At 33.7% G+C, this 11,021-nt stretch overlaps 2 protein-coding genes and 1 long non-coding RNA gene across 6 annotated transcripts; 1 reads left to right on the top strand and 2 right to left on the bottom strand.

Moving 5' to 3' along the window:
• Window positions 1-488: 488 nt before the first annotated feature.
• On the bottom strand, window positions 489-2,010 carry tmem203 (transmembrane protein 203). Of its 2 annotated transcripts, none has more exons than XM_026254613.1 (2): window positions 1,940-2,010; window positions 489-1,423 (listed from the first exon to the last, which is right to left on the bottom strand). In XM_026254613.1, exon 2 carries the CDS (start codon window positions 1,210-1,212, stop codon window positions 790-792), a length of 423 nt encoding a protein of 140 aa, XP_026110398.1. In that variant the 5' UTR covers window positions 1,213-1,423; window positions 1,940-2,010; the 3' UTR covers window positions 489-789. The 2 variants fall into 2 exon arrangements, with proteins under 2 accessions (XP_026110398.1, XP_026110389.1); XM_026254604.1 differs by having other exon boundaries at window positions 1,795-1,948.
• On the top strand, window positions 1,968-9,834 carry alad (aminolevulinate dehydratase). Of its 3 annotated transcripts, none has more exons than XM_026254595.1 (12): window positions 1,968-2,046; window positions 3,497-3,619; window positions 3,753-3,803; window positions 4,847-4,943; window positions 5,829-5,964; window positions 6,661-6,744; window positions 6,860-6,948; window positions 7,036-7,091; window positions 7,229-7,316; window positions 7,545-7,631; window positions 8,677-8,806; window positions 8,968-9,834. In XM_026254595.1, exons 2-12 carry the CDS (start codon window positions 3,501-3,503, stop codon window positions 9,024-9,026), a joined length of 996 nt encoding a protein of 331 aa, XP_026110380.1. In that variant the 5' UTR covers window positions 1,968-2,046; window positions 3,497-3,500; the 3' UTR covers window positions 9,027-9,834. The 3 variants fall into 3 exon arrangements, with proteins under 3 accessions (XP_026110380.1, XP_026110369.1, XP_026110377.1); XM_026254584.1 differs by lacking the exon at window positions 1,968-2,046 and adding an exon at window positions 2,433-2,585; XM_026254592.1 differs by lacking the exon at window positions 1,968-2,046 and adding an exon at window positions 2,457-2,584 and having other exon boundaries at window positions 3,489-3,619.
• On the bottom strand, window positions 9,541-11,003 carry LOC113083569 (uncharacterized). Its single transcript, XR_003283303.1, has 3 exons — window positions 10,868-11,003; window positions 10,214-10,294; window positions 9,541-10,122 (listed from the first exon to the last, which is right to left on the bottom strand). It is a non-coding gene; the product is annotated as an uncharacterized LOC113083569 (long non-coding RNA).
• Window positions 11,004-11,021: the final 18 nt, after the last annotated feature.

Here is an 11,021-nt window from a genome sequence, read left to right as displayed (position 1 = left end):
ATAAACCAAGTGCAAAGTCCAGAAATAACAAAGCGTATTATTAACAGTAACACTTAGACCTCTTTTCTCTTCAGAAGTTATATATTTTAGAAAACGTTTCACCACATCCGTAATTTACATTTTAAATTAGCTGCTCATTAATGATATAATTGCACCCAAAAACATCATAAAACTATTTGTAAATGTGTACTTAATTAAATTGCATGGTTTGTCCTGAGTGGACTATATGGTTTAATTAAATCTGCAGTGCCATCTAGTGATTATTATAGGACGTACATACATACATACACACACATACATATATACATATATATATATATATGTTAGTATATATATATATATATATATATATATATATATATATATATATGTTAGCTTATTTAGAATTTTCCTCTCAAAAATATCAAACATTTGACCAACTTTTCTAAATAAATAAATTTAGGTAATTTCAAGGCATGTTCATAACAAACCAAGGAAGATCAAGAATGTTGAATGTTGATGGTTTATTTACAATTGTACAAATAATAATAAAAAGGTAATAACAAGGGTAAAGCAAAATCAAGACCATATATCTCAAAGCACTTAAAGACAATAATAATGATAAAAATCAGCACATTATTTTAAGCATTGCTTATGATGCCATGGTCACATGAACCATTTGAATACCAAAAAAAAAAAGGTCCCTATGATTTTGCACTTCACAAAAATTCACTCCTGGTTTGAATGAGACCTGCAGGAGTCCATTTCATTCACATAAGTCCAGTGGCATGTGTGCAGATGGTTTGTCCTTTAATTGACACGACAAGCACGAATCATGAGCAGCTGCAGAAGAATGAAAAGGGGGGAAACGATAAGCCCGAACCACAAATCACTTGCCTGGTCCTGTTCGGCCAATTTCTGGCATAGCAGCACCTCACACACCAGCTTGAGGCTGAGCACGGTCAGCACCCACAGCAAGCGCAGCACTGCCAGCCGCTTCTCTCCTTCTTGATAGAGGCGGATGGATACAATGGCTGTGAAGTAAGTGCTGAGGCCATCAGCAGCAAACAAGGGTGAGAAGACAAGCCACCAGCTCATCTTAAGAGTCTGCTTGTCCACGTCCATGTGTAGGGCCACCAGCACACTGAAGACCAGCAGCGCGCCCAAGTGGAGGAACAGCTCGAATGTGGCAAAGCCCAGCCATTGCACCAGCTCTCGCAGAGAAAACAGCATTTTTAATGGGACACAATTTAGTGTTTACTTGGGAGACTAAGATCAAAACACTAGCCTAAGAAACTGGAAGTGAAGAGAAGCATTTAATGGGTATTCAAGCCTATGAAAAATCCTCCACTGATGAGCGTTTCACTATTTTGGCAGCATCATGCTCTTTCTGAAATGGACCAGCTCCACCTTCTGACTTATGCATTTAACTCTCTGCCGAAACCTGGAAAGGGAAGAAAAAGACCTCATTATCAAGACCAAAAACAACGCAAACCATTCAAGTTTGGAAATCATTCTATGTGTAAATTTGTACACTGATGATGTCATTGTCCAGAAACATGGTTGACTGTAACATTTAAATCAATACAGACGTCAGTAAGGATTATTTCACTACCCTCAACATCATATCTATTGTATCCTTAATATAAAGCATAATCCAGGTTAACACTACGCAGATAAACATGTTATTAGTCAATTGTCGTTAATCATTTTGTGGAATTGAACGTCTAACGTAAGTGTACACAAGCGAACTGTCAGTTAGCATATGATGACGACTACTAAATGTACAAATAATACACTGAAAAAACCTTTTACCTGACAGATATAGTTTGCAGTGATGGTTGAAGACAAATTTATAAAAGCAAGCTACATTTTTAAAGGATTATTAATGAACGGATGGGTTGACAGAGGTGGATAAGAAGCTGTAAAGAACACAAGCTAACTGAGACATGCTATTTACCTTCCAACAGGAGCCCGGAAAAATATCGCGAGATCTCAAATTCGAGTCGAGAGGAATATCATGTGATACCTTTGAAAGTGAAGAATATTTTCTACGGAGCCCGAAAGGTAAAAAGATAAAATGGTTATGCGTTAAACTTTACTAATATATATATATATATATATATATATATATATATATATATATATATATATATATATATATATATATATATATATATATATATATATATATATATATATATAATTTTTATTTTTATTTTCATACAATAAAGCCACGCAATCGATCGTAAGAAGATCCTCAAGAACAGAGCAAAAGTAAAAAAAAAAAAAAAAAAAAAACGGATTTCGCGTGATTTGATGATAAACATTTTACATTAAATAAAGCCTGCAGGAAGATATTTTTTTATATCACAGGTACAAGAGCATGACATTTAAATATTTAACAAATAATACTTTAAAACGTTATGAAATTTGAGTGTAGCTAGATGAAGAATTTGCCTCCTGAGCCACCAAGCGCCTCCTGGAGGAAAAACTTATAAGCTTTTCCTCTCTGAATGAAATGCGCATGCGTTTGACGTTCAAACACTTTAGCTAGCAAGATCTCGGCCATTTACGCTTTCCCATTAGCGGTGACTAAACACAAAGTAAGTTCTTCTCAGTTGTATAATTTCATTTATGAAATACTTGAATTATTATGCATTTTACAAGCTCCATGTTTCTGTTATATTTACATTATACAGTACTGTGCAGTTTAGGACGATCACTATTAGCTAAGAGAAACCTGTCAAGAATGTTTCGTATCAGTATTGTTAAGTTATATATTTAAGACCAAGAGTGTAATTTAAGTACTGCTTTTTAAAGTTTTTGAAACGATTGTTTAGCCTAACTATTTCATGATTCTTGACTTTCAGCAAGAATTAGTCATGAGTTGATCTCATGAAATGTGCATGCTTATTAAGATGTCCTGCTTAACCATTACATTACAATGTTTAATTTACATAAATCCATTATAAATTTACTTTAAAAAAAAAAGAAAGAAAGAAAAAGAAACTTGTTTACATCCAAACTCCCAAACACAGTATACCATGTACAGATAATGATTGAGTAGGTAATTGATTGAGCATATATATTTGTTATGTGCAAAAGAAGATTTTCCTTGATTTAAATATGGTTTCTTAAGCAGGTGAAGGAATTTTTCTTGTCTGCAAAGAGAGTTTCTGCATGCTTGCGTCTGTTGTATGTCTAGAATATGTCAGAGTCACTCTTTGCTCATTCATTCAGAAGATTTATTTTCATAAAAGCAGTGGACCGAATAATATATTTACAACCAACCACTCTGGATTTGTCCTAATCAGTCCGTTAACATGCTTTCTATTGCAGTTTTGCTTTTCAAGTGAATTTATTATGTTTTAGGGATTTGTTTCTTTTCTGGGAAATAAGACTGGAAAAGAAACTGATTAATAAATAAAAATGTAGCTTGTGTAACTATGATTCATAATTGTGCAGTTATGTAGATTGTGTCAGTAAGTGTTTGTCTTCCATTTTTTATCTACAGGACAATGACACAGCCTGCAGACTCTATTCTACACAGCGGTTACTTTCACCCCACTCTCCGATACTGGCAGACCTGTGCTTCAGACCTTAGACCAGATAACCTCATTTATCCTGTCTTCATTACGTAATCTCTTCTCTCTATATATTTTTTTTGATGATGCCATATAGGTTCATGAGTTGTGTTATTGCTTAAAGTTTCTATTTGTTAGTTTGTATGTTTGAATTATTATGTCTCTCTCCCTAAATGATTTTAACAGTGACAGTCCTGATGCAGTGGAACCAATTGCAAGTCTACCTGGTCAAGCAAGGTACTGTTTCCTTCTTTTACTGTCGACAAACATATTTTCTAATTTTAGACATTTTTAGTCTACAGTGTTACTTCCTGTTTGGTGTCCATTCATTCTGTAACTATCTGGTACCATAGTTACAATTCTTTAATGGATTACTAATGGAGATTAATTTAATAAACATAGAAATGAAATAAATATACAAATTAGGTTTAAAGGCCCAAATAAAATTGAAATGTATCAGATATTTAGCTTGAATTAAGCTTTCACTCGATAGTTTGCTAGTTTGGAACCAGAGGTTGATTTGTAGTTCCTGTTAAACTTATGTTTTTATATATATATACAATGTTGATCCCATTAATTAATTCATATTATTTCATTTATTAGTTTAATAATTTCTCTTTCAGTTATCTTTATTTTGATGTATCGAATAAAATTTGCACTACAAACAGTAAAAGACTATAAGGAAGAACCTGGACAATAAAAATGTTAATGTTCAAGATGTGTATTATTGCTATAACAAAGATGGAGTAAGCATGTTGGAGTTTGGGCTGGTGGTCTGAGATAAGATTCAGGCAGGGTGGAGCTGGAGGTAGCCAACAAAGCACAAAGATAAACCAAGAATCCGTTTATTCTGGGAGGTTCACAGAATAAGCCCCCTTTGCATTGCAATAGTAGTCCGTGTGAGGTCTGGTTATTTTATTTTACTGTATATGTATGTATTGTGGAATACTATCATTCTCGTTATTGCATACTTTTTTAAACAAACTGCTATTTGAAACAATGCACATTATGCATTAAAATCTGTTCAAATTTATTAACTATTGACAGTCTGATCAAATAATTTCCTAGATTGTGCATCAAAGACTATGCATACAAAGATGGTTCATACATATTACTGTGCATGGGAAAAACGTTTTTTTGCTGTTAGAAGAAAATGGGTTATTTTCTGAAACTTAGAAACACATAGCCCTGGTGTATCTAATATAGAAAAAAGGAATGTCGATGTTTTGTTAAGATGTCTTAGTCATGATATGACATGATGTTTTTTGTGTCTATTTCAGATATGGTGTTAATAAGATAGAGGGTTTACTTCGTCCCCTTGTGGATAAAGGCCTGAAGTGTGTGCTGATTTTTGGAGTTCCTGCAAAAGTTGCGAAGGTTGGAGAGAAGTGAAATGATTTCAAAATATTCCGGTCAATAATTTAAGTCATAGTATGTAATGAAGGGGGGATTAAATTAGGGCTATCAAGTGATTCTAATTCTTAATCTAATGAATTACACAAAGTGATTAATTAATCTAAGTAATCTAAGAAATAACACCAAAAGAAAATTTAAAGTCATTATTGTGTTAAATTAGAAAATCATTAAGTAGACATTATGAAAAGCATCTTCATAAAGAAATATTTTATTTGATTCAACATAGAATCTATTACACATAAAGTTTTAGATTACTCCCATGATTTATTTATTTGTATTTTTTTTTTTTCGACGCTGCATTTACTCTTGTCTTTTTAAACCTGTATAACTTTCTTCTGTGGACCTTAGAACAAGATAATTTGAGAAATGTCTCATTCTTCTTTCTTTTTTTTTCATACAAAGAAAGTCAATGGTAACCAAAACAATTTGGCTACCAGCACACTTCAAAATATCTTCACATTTCTAACCAGCATGCATTTCGATGTGATTAATGGTTCTGTGAAAATTTTGCTTAAGTAAAATGCGGGTGCAGCATACTTAATATATTTTCCATAGTGAAATGCAGCATGCATTTGAGGGATGCTGTGATGCTTTTAAATCAATGAAAGTGAAATAGCGTCTCCCCTTTTCCCCTGCACACTGCAGCTTTTTTTTTTTTTACTGTGGTGAGAACTAACCAGTGCTGAAACAGAAGGATCCATGACCCTTTACATGTATTATTAATTTTAATATGTTTTTTTTTTCCCATAGCGAATGACATTAATTAACTAATTCATTAAATTAACAAATTCAATTGGCAACCCTTGATTAAATGTTGTTTTCTTATCCTCTTGTTTGTTTTCTCAGGATGAGAGAGGCTCTGGGGCAGACACAGATGACACTCCTGCAGTCCTGGCTATGAAGAAACTGAGGAGCACATTCCCTGATCTTGTGCTGGCCTGCGATGTGTGCCTTTGCCCCTACACCTCTCATGGCCACTGTGGTTCGTTTTAGGACTGGATCTGTTTTTATATATATTGGATGGATATTGAAATTCTGTTTTACTTTGTCTCAGTAAATGAAAATTAAAACATTAAAAACTAAAATACATCAGGTGAATGAAAGCATAAAAACATACATATGAAATGAAAATTTGTGTATTTTAATGTATAATGTATTTTTTTCATACATTCAGTATGAAAAAACAAATAGTTGTAATATTTTCTAAATATACATTTAAGCAGTGTTATTCAATTATTATTAATTGAGGGAATGTTTGATAATGCCAAAGGCAATCTAAATGTAAAAGAAGAGAAATTAACATTAATAATTTAAATATACAATATTGGCTGCTAAAAAAAAAAATAATAATATTGGCTGATAACAATATGCTGCTGATATAAATTGTTGTGCTGACCTAAACAAGTAGTACCTCTGACAAAACACTTAAAATCACATGACCATCTGAACACTACTTGATTATAATTTCTTTTTTTCGTTCGCAATGACATTTTTAACCAATTTTAACCAATGATATTATTACGCATTACTTACACATGAAGCTGCATCCATGCTGATAGGTGTCAGAATAAAGCCCATGACCAATGTTGTAACTACCAGTGAAACCGCAAATTACACCTTTAAACATAAACAGATATTTAATAATTAGTGTATGAGCTCTCTCTGTGGCACCTTTAAGGAATCCTGCGTGAAGACGGCAGCTTGGATAACGCTGCAAGCTGTTTGAGGCTGGCTGAAGTAGCTCTGGCTTATGCTCGAGCAGGTTTGTCCTAAATTCCATATATCTGTAGCCAATTACACATAGTATGTGCATTTTTGCATAATAGTTTTACAGAAGTCATCTTTATCACATTAGGTCACACTTTTTCTCCCCGCAGGCTGCCATATTATCGCTCCTTCAGATATGATGGATGGACGGATTGCAGCCATTAAGCAAGCACTAATCGCCAATGATTTTGGCAACAAGGTTGAGAGAAGTCATAGATCTGGAAGCAAACAATAGAGTTAAATCAAATAACAGCAGATACTGACTCGATCTCTGTTCCTTTCTTAGGTGTCAGTGTTGAGCTACAGTGCTAAATTTGCCTCCTGCTACTATGGGCCATTCAGGTAGTGTACTTCTAATGAGTCCCTTTAGAGCACAATAGTGGACCTTCTAAGTAGTTTTTATGAATTTACAGATATTTAAAACACCAGGATAAGTTTATTCTTTTTAAACCTAATTTTTCTTTACTTTACATTTGAAGAGATGCTGCTCAGTCTAAACCTGCTTTTGGGGACAGGCGATGTTATCAGCTTCCCCCTGGTGCCAGAGGACTAGCTCTGCGGGCCTGTGTAAGAGAATATCACTGAAATGAAATTTCCAGTTTTGACACATTTCCTTTGAAACATGATCTTGTTGAAAGGCCACTTTAAAGATGTAATCTGAACTACTTAAGTACTGAACGCACATTTTGATTGCAGAAATGGGCACTTTGACTAGGCCTGTGGCATTTTTTTTCTATTGTATGGGATGCTCCAAGTGAAATATTAGAATATATGGTTTTGATCCTTTGCTGGTAGGACCGGGATGTAAAAGAAGGTGCTGACATGCTGATGGTGAAACCTGGATTACCATACCTTGATATTGTGAGAGAGGTTAAGGATAAGGTAATAACATTTTTGCCACTTCATCATATATTCAGATATAATTTTCTTCATGCTCAGAAAATCTTATTTTACATTGTAGAAATTTAAAGTACTGCCAAAAAGTATTTGGACACTTTGGATATTACACCCAAAAATACTCTCATCATTTACACACCATCATGCCAAGATGTATATAACTATTTTCTATAGCAAAGATTGCAAAAACCACACAAAGCAAATAAGACATCCACGTCATTCATCTCATGGAAGCTTCAGAAAGCATTTATGTCACACTTCACAATGTGCTGATGTTTACATCAATCATGAACTCATGAACCTGCGTATGACCGTTGACCTGAAGCAGTGCCTTATAGTTAAAAGTGTTTAAAACATTAGTTATTTTCTCACAAATGTCTAACATTTTGTTTTGGAAGACACCGATTCATCAACTGGGGTCACATTGATTACGTTTATGTTTTGTGTGGTTTTCGAATGATCATCTTCGCAGATCCTGTATACTGATTTTATTTGTATTTCTTTTGGTGGTAAAATCCCTTTAATGCATTATTATAAATGTATGAGTGTCTTTGCACTCTGCAAGTCATCTCATCTGAATCAGGAGAGACATATCCACAGATCAAGCATGTTTTAAAAGTTCTAATCAAATATGTCTGTGAATTTTGATGTTGGAGGACAAAAGCATGCAGCTTTTCACTTCACAAGACATTAATTGTTGGACTGAAGTTATGACAGTTACGCAGCTATTTGAATTTTCATTTCTCAAGATCTCTTCTGAAGAAGAAACAAACTTATTTTCCCCCTGAAAATAAGGGAGTACATTTTCAGCTAATTTTCAACTATTCCTTTAAGTTTGCTTTAAAATGCCAGGGAAGTATGTTTTTGAGAAGATTCGAATTGAAGTCTTCTGAACAGTGGCCCTCCAAAAGAAAAAAAGTGTTTCAAAGCACCCCAAACAATTTGCAGCAAAACTAAACAATGTTTTTTTATAAAGTGAACCCAATGTTTCTGCTAATCTCATACCTTTGAATTCTCCATTTCCCATCAGCACCCTACTCATCCACTGGCAGTGTATAATGTATCAGGCGAGTTTGCCATGTTGTGGCATGGAGCTGAAGCTGGAGCTTTTGACCTGCGCACTGCAGTTATGGAAGCTATGACTGCCTTCCGTAGAGCAGGTGAGATCCTTTTTTTAAATCTGTTAAGGACAGGTTCTCCTTAATTGCATAAATATAAAGATTTAGTGCTTTTGGGCAAGAGCTTGGTGTCCTTTTCCTGTTCTTTTTTTAATTCCTCAAAAAATGGATGATATTTCACAACACTATTTTCTTTCTTTCAGGAGCTGACATCATTATCACTTACTACACTCCACAATTGCTCACATGGCTAAAAGAGTAATGGTTCTCCTATTCTTCCCTGAGAGAGAAAATGGAATTAGAAATAAATCAGATAAGCAAATATTACTACAAAAAATCTCAAACTATTTTCCAGGATTTTTTTATTTTATTTTATATATTTAGTTATAAACATATCCAATCAGCTTTGCTTTCTGTAGTTCGCTTTAGCAACCCTCTACATTGCGACTAAATCATATGCGACTAAATCTTCACTCTGGGCAACGAAATGATGTCTAATATTAGCCAATGTTTAATAAATTCTCATATTTTACTCGCCAGTGTGTAAATTGGAGGCTAAGTATAAGTTTAAGCAAACATATATTTTCACTGGCAGACCACACTGAGCTCTTCAGAATTTGTAGGAAAGTAGGAAAGCAATAAAATGAGCATCTTTCATCTAAGGCTTGTGTTGCATTTCGGGGGAAAAAAAACATTGTCTATATATCTATGCATATCAGTAAACTAAAAAAAATGTACTAGCCAATGGTGATTCAATTGCCAAGGTGTCCGTAGAGTTTTTTTTTTTTTTTTTTTTTGTACTGATGTTAAATTTGTCATTTATTTCCCAAATGTGTTTGACTACATCACAGATTTGTTGTCATTTTAATGTGCATCTATAACACTGAAAATAGACCTTAGGTTTGTAATTACAGCTGTTTAATTTTCTAATTAATATACTAATAATCACATTAACATTGGATGTCCTGTTGGCATCTCCATTTTAAGCATTACATGTAATGCATCTACAAAATGTTTATCTGTTTACAACCAAAAAGATGGGAATAAAGCTAAAGGCATGGTAAACATTATTTGTTTATTATAAGTTCATTTGGGAACATTGTTTGTATGTCTCTTATTGACCACTCGGCTTTGTATTATGCTTTATGTACTGAACAGGTTTCAGAAATGCCCGTCCCCTTCAAAGAGTTTACAGGCAATTCATCATTGATGTCAGTATATGAAAAATATTGGAAATATGAATTTATCATAAGTGTCTTAATTCAGAGTTTTTAAAAGTGCTGCTTATATAGGAACCACACTGCATGAGGAAGGGTGACTTGGCAGAGGTGCCCTCGAGACTGACCAAACTTGCTGTCCTGCAGAAGAAAGAAGAATTTAAAAGTACCTAAAATATCATCTGAATCCCTTTTAACTATTTATGAAGTAATGTCCATATATATTACTTACTGTTAGCATGTCATCCTGTGTTTGTGGCTCTTTTTGAGGATGTAAGACATGAAGCCAACCTCTCAGCCAGATAAGAAAGCCCTGAGAGCACATAAATAATACTTCACTAAACACTTAAGCAACTCTGTGCTCATACTAGCACTACTGCATTTAATAGAGAAAAACATGGATGCAAATGTTGGGTGAGAACTGTTGCATATAAAGTAAGAGATCTAGATCTTTTGGTCCTGACTACACAAAATAAATAAACAAAAACTCGTTATGCAATGGTTTCCTATTGGAATATTTTGGATGCAACCTTAAAGGACATTATACAATAAAGAACGATTACAATAAGTTATAGTGAGGTTTTTTCTTTAACTTTAACAACCAAAAATAATTAATTTCCATTACCTTATATATCTGCTCATGTAAAGTGATATGACCAGTGTCAGTTTTCTTATCCATACATGTTCTGAGACATTAACATACTGTACATTTTCAAATCAAAATTAAGTCTTAGTAGTTTGTTTACATATTCATTAAATGCACACCTTAATTATCATGTGTGACGTTACATAATTTAATTAAAAATCTAAATTATGTAGCCTATTTAATAATTATACGGAAAAATAATTATACATGCTAAAGAGCTAATTTCAGGCTTAAACTTACCTCTCATAATCAGTCATAGTAACATAGCTCATCCAAATGGATCCTCTAATAATTTACTGTAAGCTACCCGATACAAGATACCTGATACAAGATACCAGACGTAAACATCTTCTGTGATCGACTAATTGACCTGGGCTATTCCAGGACGTATCGC

The sequence above is a fragment of the Carassius auratus genome, chromosome 5 (assembly GCF_003368295.1).
Source record: "Carassius auratus strain Wakin chromosome 5, ASM336829v1, whole genome shotgun sequence".
Lineage (NCBI taxonomy): Eukaryota > Metazoa > Chordata > Actinopteri > Cypriniformes > Cyprinidae > Carassius > Carassius auratus.
Note: the sequence above shows the minus strand (reverse complement) of the source record. Positions and strands in the feature narration are given on the sequence as shown.